Below are 15574 nucleotides of genomic sequence, written 5' to 3' on the forward strand. Positions count from 1 at the left end.
AAGCACCTTCGCTCCGTCCGCAAACATGACCTCAACCTTCCTGCTGTATGCCATTTCAACTCAACATCTTGCTCTTGTGCCCACATATCTATCCTTGACATGCTGCAATGCTCCAATGAAGCCCAACACAATGTGGAAGAACACCACCTTATTTTCCAGTTAGGCCTTATGGACTCAACATTGAGTTCAACAACTTTAGACGGTGTACTTACCTTCCATCTTGACCCCTTTTTGTTTCCTTGGTTTGCCCCAAAGTAAAAACCCCCCTCCCCACAGGGCCACCTGTCACTTGTTCTTCAGTTTTGCTTTCATTGAGCACTGATTTTTGTTCACCTATTAATACATTTTGCTGCCTTACTTTTATGCCACTATTAGTGCTACTTTAATCTTTGATGCCACCATTAACACTTCCTTTGTCATGTCCATGACATCTTTGTCAATCTCTCCTTAACCCCAATTTATCCATGACCTTCTAATTCTGCCCCATCTCCTCCGTACCCTTCAACTACATAATCCATTACATTTCTACTCCCCTTCAGTTCTGAAGTCAAACTCGAAAGGTTAATTTGGTTCCTCGCTCCACAGATGCTGCCAGACCTGTTGCGTTCATCCAGCATTTTCTGTTCTTATTTCAGATTTACAGCATCCAGAATATTTTGCTTTTATTTTATGAGTCATAAAACAATTTCTATAATTCACACAACTACGTTAGAATCGGTGGCTGTGAGAAGCAGTCACAGAATTATAGAATGGTTACAACACAGGAGGCCATTGAGCCCTGTGTCTGTGCCAGCCTTTTCCAAGAGTAACCCAGCTAGTACGACCCTTTCCCAAGGGCCCTGTAATGTTTTCCCTTCAATTCCCCTTTGTTGTCAACTTAGCAGCCCGTTATCCCAATCTTTAAAATGTGTCCACGTGCACATTACTTTCAAAAGTCCCAACATGAAATTTGATTTTTTTTTTTTGTGGATTCTTTGTGGAAAATGGTCACAAAATTTGACTTTTATTTGTATAGCTCTGGGGCAACATAATAGGGACAGGAGTAGGCCATTCGGCCCCTCGAACCTGCTCCTGATAGTTACAGCACAGAACCACTCTCTCAGACAGTATGTTCCAGATTCCAACCACTCGCTGGGTAAAATGCTGCTCACATCACCAATTACCGTAAATCCTTTGGTTTTCAATCCATTTGCCAACAGGAACGTTTCTTCCCATCTACTCTGTCCGGACCCTTTTGCCAATGGCTGCAGCCCCAACTTCTCCAATCTACGCATGCAACAGAAATTCCTCAGCCCTGGAATCATTTGTGAATCATTTCAACTTTTCTGTACCCTCTATTGTACATTCACATCTTTCATAAAGCACGGCACCAAGAAGTGAGCACAGTTCTCCAGCTGAGGCTGAACCAGTGTTTCATAGCATGTATGTGTGTATATATAAAAAACTAATTAAATTCAACTGAAATGGCTGGCTGTAAGGTTTAGGGCAGAGGGTGTGGAAGGCATGTGCTGGAAGAAAATATGGCCAAACTGAATTTTCTATGAGTAAATAAGCCATGGGTAGAAATTTGCATTCGGAGATAAAGGAGGTTTGTTGCATTTAGCTGTTAAATTTCAAAAGGGAGTAAAAAGGAGTTTGCAGTTTGGAAAAGATAATAAATAAATCAGGGTTATTCATTTTTTTGACCCAAAAGTTGGGGCAATAAGGAGAACAAGAAAGATTTTATATTCTGAGAAAGTTAAGTTTTAAATAAGGGCAGAGGACAATTGAAGAAAGGTGAAAGAAAATAAAGACTAATTAGGAACAGATGTGAGAGCCGAGGGGACAGCATCCTTCAAATTTGTCAGCCAGTTGTTCTGTGCCTCCTGCGGGGAATCCACATGGATTACGAGTGAGATCCTGTTTTAGCGACAATCTAAGCGGATTCTGGAAGCCCTGATGTTGTGCATCAGGCCTTGGAGAATGATTAAGATAATCACCTTAATCTGGGAAACTTTGTAAATCTCGAAGCTGCAGTGGTTAAAGGTAAAGAAACTGACTGGAATAGAGAAAAACACAATTGCACTTTGGAGAAGATGTGTCAGTGCACAGGGGTGAGGGAATTACCCCAGCAGTCAGGACTGGGAACAATGTTTCGGCTTTAGATCACTGACAAGGGCTCAGAATTTTAATGTAATCAAATTTACAGATACATGTAACTAGCAAAGGACAGTGGAAGCATTAGCTCAGAAACTGAGTAATCAATTGAGTTGAATGATCAAGAGGTATGACAAGGGGAAATTAAATTGAAAGCAGGGTAGAGGGGTCAATTACTAGGGGACATAGGTTTAAGGTGCGAAGGGCAAGGTTTAGAGTAGATGTACGAGGCAAGTTTTTTTTAATACACAGAGGGTAGGGGGTGCCTGGAACTCGCTGCCCGAGGAGGTGGTGGAAGCAGGGACGATAGTGACATTTAAGGGGCATCTTGACAAATACATGAATAGGAAGGGAATAGAGGGATACGGACCTAGGAAGTGTAGAAGATTGTAGTTTAGTTGGGCAGCATGGACGGCACGGGCTTGGAGGGCCGAAGGGCCTGTTCCTGTGTTGTACTTTTCTTTGTTGAAAAATGAAAATCGCTTTATTGTCACGAGTAGGCTTCAATGAAGTTACTGTGAAAAGCCCCTAGTCGCCACATTCCGGCGCCTGTCCGGGGAGGCTGGTACAGGACTTCATTGTTCCACAATGAAGTAGATAAACACTAATTATGTTCAACCAATTACCACTTTCAACACAGCTCCGAAACAGACCATTTTGCCTCACAGGTTATGTCAGTATTTATGCTCCATATGAACTTACTTCCAGCCCTCAACATTTCACCCTATTATAATAATCTTTATTAGTGTCACTGGTAGGTTTACATTGACACTGCAATGCCGTTAGCACAACTGTTTGTTCCTTCTCCCTCATGTGCTTAAAATACAAGTCACAGGAAGTGGAGATGACACTATCGGCTCTCACCAGACCACATCTCAAGTCACCAGGACTCGAGGACACTTTTAACCCTCTGCAGGCCGTGTCGGAAAGGGCCACAACACCAATTCCTAAATTTACAAGTTATCAGAAAGACAGGAGAAACAGGGATTTCTCAGCTTAGAAAGGAGCCAAGAGAAGATTTTAGATATATCAGAAATGTTAATGCTAAAATAATCTTTTTAAAAATAAATTTAGAGCACCCAATTATTTTGTTTCCCAATTAAGGAGCAATTTAGCGTGGCCAATCCACCTACCCTGCACATCTTTTTGGGTTGTGGGGTGAGACCCACGCAGACACGGGGAAAATGTGCAAACTCCACACAGACAGTGACCCGGGGCCAGGATCAAACCCGGGTCCTCGCGTTGTGAGGCAGCAGTGCTAACCACTGTGCCACCCCTATGGTAAAATAATCTTGAAATATTAATTTAAATTGAGAGAATATTACAAGAGGATACAGATCAAACCAGGTAAAATCAAGCCAAATACCAGGAAATTTTTCTTCAGCGAATGGTCAAATATGGACGAGAACAGTGGAGGGGAACTTATCTGGAATTATTTTTAAAAAAACAATGGGATGTCACAATTTGGGGACCTTAAGGTATTCCTGGATGGATAAATTAAGATAGCTTGAATGACTTCCTTCATTATTGTATCTGGAGCCCACACCTCCAGGAGAAAACAAGCACAGGTCATGTTTGGATTTTGAGAAGAACAGTTTCAAAAGCCAACAAGATGACCAGCAGGGCAACAAAAACCATTAACGGAGATGCGTTCAGTCAATTCAGAGTGGAAAAAGTCACAAAATCACAACAGCAATGGGCAGAGTTAAAAGTGCATTACCTGTACTTGAGGTAATGAACAGGCTTCTTTCCCGATTGACTCCAGAGCAACGTGAAGCTGACCTTCTAAAATGAGCTGCTTATTGTCTTCGACAACATACGCCTGTTAAAAAAATTTCATTTTCATAGCATAAATCTTTCATTGCAAGTTTAGCAGCACAAGATTACATTACTTTTCTGTTCTACATCCTGATCACAATTAATGCACCTATATTAAGAACAAAATGTGGAGCAGGAACAAGGACGCATTTCATCCATCAAGCATGCTCTTCCATATACCACACAAATTGACCAAACATGTCTGGGCAAATTGTATCAGCTAATCTCAAGTGCAAAATCTGCGCCCTTATTCCATAAGCATTAACGTTAATGGAGCAAACCATGGAATATGGACAAGTGTACACAGCATGTTTTCCCACCTCTACAGAGATTAACAGATAAATCAGCATACCGGTTGTGAATAAACAGGAGCTAGGCTAGCATAACAATCAGGTGTATTCCCATCTTTTCTAGGGACAGTTTTTGAATTGGTCATTCTTTTCTGACAGATGGTTGACCAATGATGGTAAGTTTTGATGAATTAAATATAGCTTTCACTTTACCATATGTTCAGGTTGGTTCTTCAGCTCCACCAATCCCTTTAGATAAGAGCAAGCTGAGAGTACCTGACTTTCAGGGTTCCATGACAGAACCGCTATAAATGATCTGTTCCCTCCTTTGTTAACCAATGTAGACTTGACAATTAACATTCAGATCATCCACCTAGACAGAAGAATTTTATTCATGACATCCAGGACAGGACAATTCTGAGCTACAGAAATCGGAGTGTGCAGATCCAGCTAAACAGACATGTTAGACAGCCTGCACCTCTAATAATCTGTGGATGAGAAATGGATCAATTTTAATGACCCTTGGCTAACCTCCCAGCCTCAATCCTCTGTAAACACAATTAGTAAGGATAAACAACAACACCTCCTCCACGATAGTCCTCAATATCGGGGCCACGCAAGGCTGCATACTTAGCCCCCGACTATACTCAACTGTGGGGCAAAATTTGGCTCCAACTCCATCCACAAGTTTGCTGATGACACGACCGTAGTGGGACAGATAGCGAACAATGATGAGTCAGAGTAGAGGAGGGAGATAGAGAACCTAGTCACGTCGTGTAATGACAACAATCTCTCCCTCAATGCCACCAAAACTAAAGAGCTAGTCATCGATTCAGGAAGCAAAGTATCGTACACGCCCCTGTTTGCATCATGGTGCCAAGGTGGAGATGGCTGTTAGCTTCAAATTCCTAGGTGCACATCACCAACAATCTGTCCCGGTCCATCTACGTCAACGCTATGACCAAGAAAACACAACAGTTCCTATGCTTCCTCAGGAAACTAAGGAAATCCGGCATGTCCACACTAACCCTTACCATCTTTGACAGATGCCTCATAGAAAGCATCCTATCTGGCTGCATCACAGCCTGGTATGGCAACTGCTCGGCCCAAGACCGTAAGAAACTACAGAGATTCGTGAACACAGCCCAGTCCATCACGGGAACCTGCCTATCATCCATTGACTCCGTCTACACCTCCCGCTGCCTTGGGAAAGTGGGCAGCATAATCAAAGACCCCTCCCACCCGGGTTATTCTCTCTTCCATTGGACAGAAGATACACAAGTCTGAGAACAGGAACTAATTGATTCAGAAACAGCTTCAAAAACCCACCTCCCATCCACGGACTGTCTACACCTCCCTGGAAATTCAGGCAGTATAATCAAAGACCCCTCCCACCCGGGTTATTCTCTCTTCCACCACTTCCATCGGGCAGGAGATACAGAAGTCAGAGAACATGCAATAACAAGTTCAAAAACAGCTCCTTCCACACGGTTATCAGACTCCTAAACGATCCTCTTATGGACTGAGCTGATCTCTTGACAAAAAAATCCAATCCTGCATCAGCTCTTGCAAAACTGCATTGTCCACATCTCACCTTACATCAGCTCCCATTTGTCAATCACTCATCCTTATGAACGATTCTGGTTCCCCAACCCGCTGAAATTAAAATTCCTATACAGAGTGTTCAAATCCGATAACCTTTCCATTTTCTATCTCTGTAACCTTCTCCTGTTCTAAAATCACACCGTGCCTCTCAACACTCCGTTCTTCTTGACCTAGGGACCCCTCTTATCTTTGTTGCCACATTGGTGGTTCTGCCTTCAGTTAACTTAACCCCAACTGTTGAATTCCCTCCCTGAACCATCGCTCCACTTGCCTCTCCTCCTTTCAACACAACTAAGGCTAAGGATTATGGGCATATTAAAGTCCATTATTTTGATCAGGTTTCTAAAGAAACACTTTGCTGCATTTTTCAATGTTAAAGGTGCCACACATCAGCAAATGATTGTTGAGAATCAGTCTGCGTTGCTGATTTAAGCGGGGAAAATTTCCAACCAGATGATGAGTTAGAAGAGGTAGAGACTGAAAGGATACCACAGGGTTAGGAAAAGCTGAGCATCACTCATTTTCAGGACAAGATGGAAGAAAGGTGTCAGGATTGCGAGTGTATGGGACAATTTTGTAACCAAGTTAATATCACTCAGCATGGGCACAATGGGCCGAATGGCCTACTTCAACATGAAATTTCCTGAATTCTATAGTTCTATTTGTGAGGTTTGCTGAGCATTGAAAGACAAATAGCTCACAGCGAGTTGGAAGTTTGAAGAAATTGTCTGGCATATTAGAAACACATTGACTCTTACCAATTTCTTTACAGACGCACCATAGAAAGCATCCTATTTGGCTGCATCACAGCCTGGCTGGCCCAACACTGTAAAAAACTACCGAGCGTTGTGAACACAGCCCAGTCCATCACACGTACCCATCTCCCATCCATTGACTGTCTGCACCTCCTGCTGCTTTGGGAAAGCGGGCAGCATAATCAAAGACCCTTCCCACCCGGGTTATTCACTCTTCCAACTTCTTCCATGGGCAGGAGATACAAAAGTCTGAGAACAGGTGCTAACAGATTCAAAAACAGTTTCCTCACTGCCGCTATTAGACTCCTGAATGGCCCTCTTATAGACTGAACTGATCTCTCCATGCATGTTCTCTACTGTTGTAGCTCTACACTCCAAATGTTTCATCCGATGTCTATGTATTTACATTGTGTATTTATCGTATGTCCTGTTTTTCATATATGGAGTGATGTGTCTGGACTGTACGCAGAATACTACTTTTCAATGTACCTCGGTACACGTGACAATAAATCAATCTAGGCTAAATCAAATCTAACTGCCAGAAACTTAAATGCCCTAATAAGCTCAATACTAGAGTATATTTGGGATTTTCTTAATATTTCAATTATGTGTTTAGTAACTGCATAGGCAAGAACATTCTTAAAATCACTACTTCTGATTTAGAAAGTGGCCTAAAAGTACCATTTGTGTTGATTCCAATCAATTTTATCTTTTAATGTGCAACTATTCGTTGTGTTCATTTATTATACGAACCTTCCATAATACTATTATATTGAGATCCACTTCACTACACCTCTGCACTAATTTGGTGACATCCCCAGTTTTTGGTCTCCCAGGTCCCATAGTCGTCTGTGGTGTCGTCTTTCGAGATCGTGCAGCGTAGCAACTTTGAAAGAAAAAGTCCGCACAAGGTGTGGTTGCGCTGATTATCTGAAAAACAAAAGCAGACCAACTCTCAATATTACAAAACTAGAAGATTGCATCATCAATTTGCAAACTGCCCTCCACCCAACAACTGTAACCTACAAGAAACAAGATGCCTCCGAGATAGAACATACAGGGCAGTGAGGGAGGGAGATCCAAGAGTCAGACGAGAGGAATTGATTTAGAACCATCGAAAGAAAACCAGAACAAGTGGAAGGTGCTCTAAATTCATTTTTTGAAAAGAGTAATAATATTGTAAAGCAGAGCAGTCTCGTCTGAAGACAAGGAAGAGGTTGAAACAACTTAGTTGAAGCAACCATTTGAAGATATTCAGTTAGAGTCTGAAGGGGTTGCAACCGGAACCAAATTTGTTTTATAAAGCAAATTTGCCCTGCTAATTTAAACTGGATTATGAACTGCACATTTCTTTTCTTGTTGTTTAATGGGAAATTGTATAGTTGTGTTAAGGAGCAATTGTAAGCAGTTAATTTTGGGTGGGAAGTTAAAAGTTTAATATTGTATTCATAATAAAATGTTCTTTTAGAAATACCAAAGCCCTATTTTTTCACGCAAGCATTCAGAGAGTGAATCATTCTTTCTGCACAGTCTTAAAATTAACTAAAATATTGGGGTTTCGGCCCAGTTTCCTAGCTACTGTTGGGGTATGGTCTGGGATCACAATAGTTCCAAAAGTGCACTGGCCCCTACTGTCATCCAAAGAGCTGAATCGTCCAATTGAACTCCATTGCGTACGAAGAGAATGTGGGTGTATACGGAGGCATTCCAAGCGGGTGCGAGGATTTCTGCTGAAACGTACTCAGCCTAAAAGTTCTGCAGATCATCAGCAATGAGCACCTTAGTCCAACCAGGAAATTAACCTGCCATGTTCTCGGGAGTTGAGTTTAAAACATATCAGCATCCAGTGACAGGTTAAAGACTATGCTGCAATACATGGTCAGCTCTCATCACTCAGTGATGTGGCCCAGTAAGTCATCCAGTTGTAATTTTTTAAAAAGGTATATAAAAACACCACTGGTTCAATCCACTGTTAGCTTTCCAGAAGATTGAGGAATGGCCCATGAATGTCAATTTGCCACAAAAAAATTAGAAAACCAACACATCCCAGTGAACGTGAGCATTGTAGAAAATTCACTGCAAGAAACACCAACTGTGAAATTAGGTAATTACAAACTTACTTACTTGTTCACTCCCCAAAACGATATCTGCAAATATATACTTTCTTTCTGTACATGAGGTAGCTAAAAGAAAGCAAAAGATAGCAACATGATTCATCGTAATTCTACTGTTGCCACTATTATTAATACTGGATTCTGAGAAGGAAATTAATGACTGCAAGCACACAAATACATGACCTCACCTTCTGAATTCTGACATCTAGTTGCTCGAAAGCAGAGTTTTGCCCTCTCCCGACTGCTGAGCTTTGCATCTGAAAGGCAGCAGAGAGGACGTTACACAAGCACTAAAACGTCGAACTGACATTATTTAAGCAGCAACGTTGTTTGGTTAATTTGACTGATTTGGACTTAAAAGCGAAGTAACGCTAATACAATTAAAAGTCCAGGCTTTTTAAAAACAATGGTGTGAGCAGGAGCTACAGGATTTATGCCGAATATGTTGACCCAAATTCACCGAGATGGCCTGTATTTCACACAATAATTCACAGAGATGGCCTGTATTTCAGACAATAATTCACAGAGATGGCCTGTATTTCACACAATAATTCACAGAGATGGCCTGTATTTCAGACAATAATTCACAGAGATGGCCTGTATTTCAGACAATAATTCACAGAGATGGCCTGTATTTCAGACAATAATTCACAGAGATGGCCTGTATTTCAGACAATAATTCACAGAGATGGCCTGTATTTCACACAATAATTCAGAGATGGCCTGTATTTCACACAATAATTCATCAAGATGGCCTGTATTTCACACAATAATTCACCGAGATGGCCTGTATTTCACACAATAATTCACAGAGATGGCCTGTATTTCAGACAATAATTCACAGAGATGGCCTGTATTTCACACAATAATTCAGAGATGGCCTGTATTTCACACAATAATTCATCAAGATGGCCTGTATTTCACACAATAATTCACATAGATGGCCTGTATTTCACACAATAATTCACATAGATGGCCTGTATTTCATACAATAATTCACAGAGATGGCCTGTATTTCACACAATAATTCACCGAGATGGTCTGTATTTCACACAACAATTCAGAGATGGCCTGTATTTCACACAATAATTCACAGAGATGGCCTGTATTTCACACAATTCACCGAAATGGCCTGTATTTCACACAATAATTCAGAGATGGCCTGTATTTCACACAAATAATTCAGAGATGGCCTGTATTTCATACAATAATTCACAGAGATGGCCTGTATTTCACACAATAATTCACAGAGATGGCCTGTATTTCAGACAATAATTCACAGAGATGGCCTGTATTTCAGACAATAATTCAGAGATGGCCTGTATTTCAGACAATAATTCACAGAGATGGCCTGTATTTCAGACAATAATTCACAGAGATGGCCTGTATTTCAGACAATAATTCACAGAGATGGCCTGTATTTCAGACAATAATTCACAGAGTTGGCCTGTATTTCATACAATAATTCAGAGATGGCCTGTATTTCACACAATAATTCACCGAGATGGCCTGTATTTCACACAATAATTCACAGAGATGGCCTGTATTTCACACAATAATTCACAGAGATGGCCTGTATTTCACACAATAACTCAGAGATGGCCTGTATTTCACACAAATAATTCACCGAGATGGACTGTATTTCACACAAATAATTCAGAGATGGCCTGCATTTCACACAATAATTCACAGAGATGGCCTGTATTTCACATAATAATTCAGAGATGGCCTGTATTTCACACAAATAATTCAGAGATGGCCGGTATTTCACACAAATAATTCACCGAGATGGACTGTATTTCACACAAATAATTCACCAAGGTGTACTGTATTTCACACAAATAATTCACAGAGATGGCCTGTATTTCACACAAATAATTCAGAGATGGCCTGTATTTCACACAAATAATTCACCAAGATGGACTGTATTTCACACAATAAGCAAACTCTCAACACACTGGCATCACCCAATTGGAAGCATAAACATCCAAAGCTCCCAACGTGAAAAATAATGTTGATGCAACAAGTTAATTCCTCCAAAATGTAGATTTTATCTAGTTGAAAATTGTTTTGAATTTATCAAGAGCATCATTAAATTCAGCTGGAAGGCATGTTGGTGGAGTGGTTAGCACTGCTACCTCACAGCTCCATGGTCCCCTGTTCAATTCCAGTCTTGGGTCACTGTGCGGAGTCTGCACGTTCTCCCCATGTCTGCGTGGGTTTCCTACGGGTGCTCCGGTTTCCTCCGACAGCCCAAACATGTGCAGGTTAGGTGGATTGGCCATGCTAAATTGCCACTTAATGTCCAGGGATGTGCAGGTTAGGTGGGGTTATGGGGATGGGGCGGGGAGTGGGTCTGGCTGAGGTGCTCTTTCAGTGGGTCAGTGCAGACTCGATGGCTGAATGACCTTTATGGTCTCATCTGTTCCTCATCTCTATAATCTTCTTCAATCCTTCAACCCTATTGTGTAATGTTCATTTTGTGCCTGATTGTGCATTTTGTTCAAAGGCTCTGGAAGATTAATTTGAGATATGATATCCTTACTTGGTAAACTTCAAGAGAAGAAATTTCAGAATTAAAAAATTCTGAATTAAAAAACTTGCTCTGTGATAAGATACCAAAATAAATACAGTCCGCCCTAATGGAATCTGGCACATGTTCTCGGACTTAATTTATCTTCAGGCACATTCAACATCAACATACATAGGATATTAACTATAGCATGGACACAGAGGAAGATGAGGCATCCACACTTATTACTGTCACATTAGATTACAAACCAGCAGAAAAGGAGGGGACAAAAAGCAGACGCCAACCTTTATCTTCAGCAGGATTTATACATTTCTGCAGCCTCCAATGTTCACTCCCACTCGACACTTGGATTATGTGGAATTCCCTCACACCTGCTTCACTCTGAAAGATTAAGCCTCTTGTTAACATGCCACCCATACTCATAAAATAAAAGCCACCTTCTCAGGCTAAGATACGTAAGAACATAAGAGATAAGAGCAGTAGTAGAGCCTGCCCCACTCTTCAATACGATAATGCTCAGCAAGGTGGCAGTGGTTAGCACTGCTGCATCACAGCACCAGGGAGCTGGGTTCAATTCCAACCTTGGGTGACTGTGGGGTTGGAGTTTGCACATCTTCCCCGTGTCTACATGGGTTTCCTCCGGGCGCTCCGGTTTTCTCCCACAGTTCAGAGGTGTACAGGTCAGGTGGATTGGCCAGGCCAAATTGCCCCTTAGTGTCCAAAGGATAGGTGGGGTTACGGGGGATAGAGTGGGGGAGTGGGTCAAATTGGGGTTACGGGGACAGAGTGGCGGAGTGGGTCAAGGTGGGGTTACGGGGACAGAGTGGGGAAGTGGGTCGAGGTGGGGTTACGGGGACAGAGTGGGGGAGTGGGTCGAGGTGGGGTTACGGGGACAGAGTGGGGAAGTGGGTCGAGGTGGGGTTACGGGGACAGAGTGGGGGAGTGCGTCGAGGTGGGGTTACAGGGACAGAGTAAGGAAGTGGGTCGAGGTGGGGTTACGGGGACAGAGTGGGGGAGTGGGTCGAGATGGGGTTACGGGGGGGGGATAGAGTGGGGGAGTGGGTCGAGTTGGGGTTACAGGGACAGAGTGGGGGAGTCGGTCGAGGTGGGGTTACGGGGACAGAGTGGGGGAGTGGGTCAAGGTGGGGGTACGGGGGATAGAATGGGGGAGTGGGTCGAGTTGGGGGTTACAGGGAGAGAGTGGGGAGTGGGTCGTGTTGGGGTTACAGGGACAGAGTGGGGGAGTGGATCGAGGTGGGGTTACAGGGATAGAGTGGGGGAGTCAGTCGAGGTGGGGTTACGGGGACAGAGTGGGGGAGTGGGTCAAGGTGGGGGTACGGGGGATAGAATGGGGGAGTGGGTCGAATTGGGGTTACGGGGATAGAGTGGGGGAGTGGGTCGAGTTGGGGGTTACAGGGAGAGAGTGGGGAGTGGGTCGTGTTGGGGTTACAGGGATAGAGTGGGGGAGTGGGTAGAGTTGGGGGTTACAGGGAGAGAGTGGGGAGTGGGTCGTGTTGGGGTTACAGGGATAGAGTGGGGGAGTGGGTAGAGTTGGGGTTACAGGGATAGAGTGGGGGAGTGGGTCGAGATGGGATTACGGGGACAGAGTGGGTCGAGGTGGGGTTACAGGGGGGATAGAGTGGGGGAGTGGGTCGAGTTGGGGTTACGGGGGGGATAGAGTGGGGGAGTGGGTCGAGTTGGGGTTACGGGGATAGAGTGGGGGAATGGGTCGAGGTGGGGTTACGGGGACAGAGTGGGGGAGTGTGTCGAGTTGGGGGTTGCAGGGACAGAGTGGGGGAGTGGGTCGAGTTGGGGGTTACAGGGACAGAGTGGGGTAGTGGGTCGTGTTGGGGTTACAGGGATAGAGTGGGGGAGTGGATCGAGGTGGGATTACGGGGACAGAGTGGGAGAGTGGGGGAGTGGGTCGAGGTGGGGATAGAGTGGGGGAGTGGGTCGAGGTGGGATTACGGGTACAGAGTGGGGGAGTGGGTGAGTGGGTCGAGGTGGGGTTACGGGTACAGAGTGGGGGAGTGGGTCGAGGTGTGATTACGGGTACAGAGTGGGGGAGTGGGTAGAGTTGGGGTTACGGGGACAGAGTGGGGGAGTGGGTCGAGGTGGGGTTACCGGGACAGAGTGGGGGAGTGGGTCGAGGTGGGGGTACGGGAGGGATAGAATGGGGGAGTGGGTCGAGATGAAGTTACGGGGACAGAGTGGGGGAGTGGGTCAAATTGGGGTTACGGGGATAGAGTGGGGGAGTGGGTCGAGGTGGGGTTACCGGGACAGAGTGGGGGAGTGGGTCGAGGTGGGGGTACGGGAGGGATAGAATGGGGGAGTGGGTCGAGGTGGGGTTACGGGGATAGAGTGGGGGAGTGGGTCGAGGTGGGATTACAGGTACAGAGTGGGGGAGTGGGTCGAGGTGGGATTACGGGTACAGAGTGGGGGAGTGGGTCGAGGTGTGATTACGGGTACAGAGTGGGGGAGTGGGTAGAGTTGGGGTTACGGGGACAGAGTGGGGGAGTGGGTCGAGGTGGGGTTACCGGGACAGAGTGGGGGAGTGGGTCGAGGTGGGGGTACGGGAGGGATAGAATGAGGGAGTGGGTCGAGGTGGGGTTACGGGGACAGAGTGGGGGAGTGGGTCAAATTGGGGTTACCGGGACAGAGTGGGGGAGTGGGTCGAGGTGTGATTACGGGTACAGAGTGGGGGAGTGGGTGAGTGGGTGGAGGTGGGGTTACGGGGACAGAGTGGGGGAGTGGGTCGAGGTGGGGTTACAGGGACAGAGTGGGGAAGTGGATCGAGGTGGGGTTACGGGGACAGAGTGGGGCAGTGGGTCGAGTTGGGGGTTGCAGGGACAGAGTGGGGAAGTGGGTCGAGTTGGGGTTACAGGGATAGAGTGGGGGAGTGGGTCGAGTTGGGGGTTGCAGGGACAGAGTGGGGGAGTGGGTCGAGTTGGGGGTTGCAGGGACAGAGTGGGGGAGTGGGTCGAGTTGGGGGTTACAGGGACAGAGTGGGGGAGTGGGTCGAGGTGGGGGTACGGGGGGGGATAGAGTGGGGGAGTGGGACGAGGTGGGGTTGCCGGGACAGAGTGGGGGAACAGGGGGGATAGAATGGGGGAGATGGTCGAGGTAGGGTTACGGGGACAGAGTGGGGGGGGGGGGGGGGTGGGTCGGTGTAGAGTTACGGGGACAGAGTGGGGGAGTGGGTCGAGGTAGGGTTACGGGGACAGAGTGGGGGAGTGGGTCGAGGTAGGGTTACGGGGACAGAGTGGGGGAGTGCGTCGAGGTAGGGTTACGGGGACAGAGTGGGGGAGTGGGTCGAGGTAGGATTACGGGGACAGAGTGGGGGAGTTGGGGAGTGGGTCGAGGTAGGGTTACAGAGACAGAGTGGGGGAGTGGGTCGAGGTGGGGTTACGGGGACAGAGTGGGGGAGTGGGGGTTACAGGGACAGAGTGGGGGAGTGGGTCGAGGTAGGTTTACGGGGACAGAGTGGGGGAGTTGGGGAGTGGGTCGAGGTAGGGTTACAGAGACAGAGTGGGGGAGTGGGTCGAGGTGGGGTTACGGGGACAGAGTGGGGGAGTGGGGGTTACAGGGACAGAGTGGGGGAGTGGGTCGAGGTAGGGGTTACGGGGACAGAGTGGGGGAGTGGGGGTTACAGGGACAGAGTGGGGGAGTGGGTCGAGGTAGGGTGCTCTTTCAGAGGGTGGGTGCAGACCCGAAAGGCCGAATGGTCTCTTCTGCATCGTAGGGATTCTATGAATGGCTGATCATGTATTTCAAATCTTCCCATCCACACCCCATGTCCCTCCACTCCCGGAGGCACCAAAAATCCATGTATCCCAGCCTTAAATGTATTTAATGATGGAGCATCCACAACCCTCGGAGATAGAGAATTCCCAAGATTCACAACCCTTTGACAGAAGAAACTTCTCCTCAACTCAGTCCCAAATGATCGGTCCCTTATCCCGAGACTGCGCCCCAATGTTTTAGATTCCCCGACCAGTAGAGGTAATCACTGTGGATTTTTAGCAGCAGGGTATATTTTCAATTTTACTTATTATGTTTTGCATCCCTTGGACGAACTTTGAACATCAGAATGGTCTGTTAAACCGGTCAGGGCAAATGCCACTTTCAACCCTCCACCATCCCATCTCCCACTCCCTTCTGCTGGTGCTTTAAGCTTGCTAACGTTGGTCTTGGCTTTGCAGGAAGGATTCCATGGTTTTCAGTGGTATTCAGTTTTCCTGCTACTCCCTTCCCCTTGTAGAAGATAAGGACAAATGCATAAAATTATTGGAAAATAAAGAGTAAATCTATAACTTCAAAATG

At 45.7% G+C, this 15574-nt stretch overlaps 1 protein-coding gene across 2 annotated transcripts in view; it reads right to left on the reverse strand.

Moving 5' to 3' along the window:
- Window positions 1-15574, reverse strand: part of trappc8 (trafficking protein particle complex 8) — a 180049-nt gene that overhangs the window by 7903 nt on the left and 156572 nt on the right. For both annotated transcript variants that reach the window (XM_038808588.1, XM_038808586.1), the window contains 5 exons: window positions 11536-11632; window positions 8907-8975; window positions 8729-8787; window positions 7358-7534; window positions 3857-3958 (listed from right to left, as the gene is read on the reverse strand). In XM_038808588.1, the coding sequence (XP_038664516.1) occupies window positions 3857-3958; window positions 7358-7534; window positions 8729-8787; window positions 8907-8975; window positions 11536-11632 (504 nt within the window). The remainder of the gene's footprint in view (window positions 1-3856; window positions 3959-7357; window positions 7535-8728; window positions 8788-8906; window positions 8976-11535; window positions 11633-15574) is intronic.

The sequence above is a fragment of the Scyliorhinus canicula genome, chromosome 10 (assembly GCF_902713615.1).
Source record: "Scyliorhinus canicula chromosome 10, sScyCan1.1, whole genome shotgun sequence".
Lineage (NCBI taxonomy): Eukaryota > Metazoa > Chordata > Chondrichthyes > Carcharhiniformes > Scyliorhinidae > Scyliorhinus > Scyliorhinus canicula.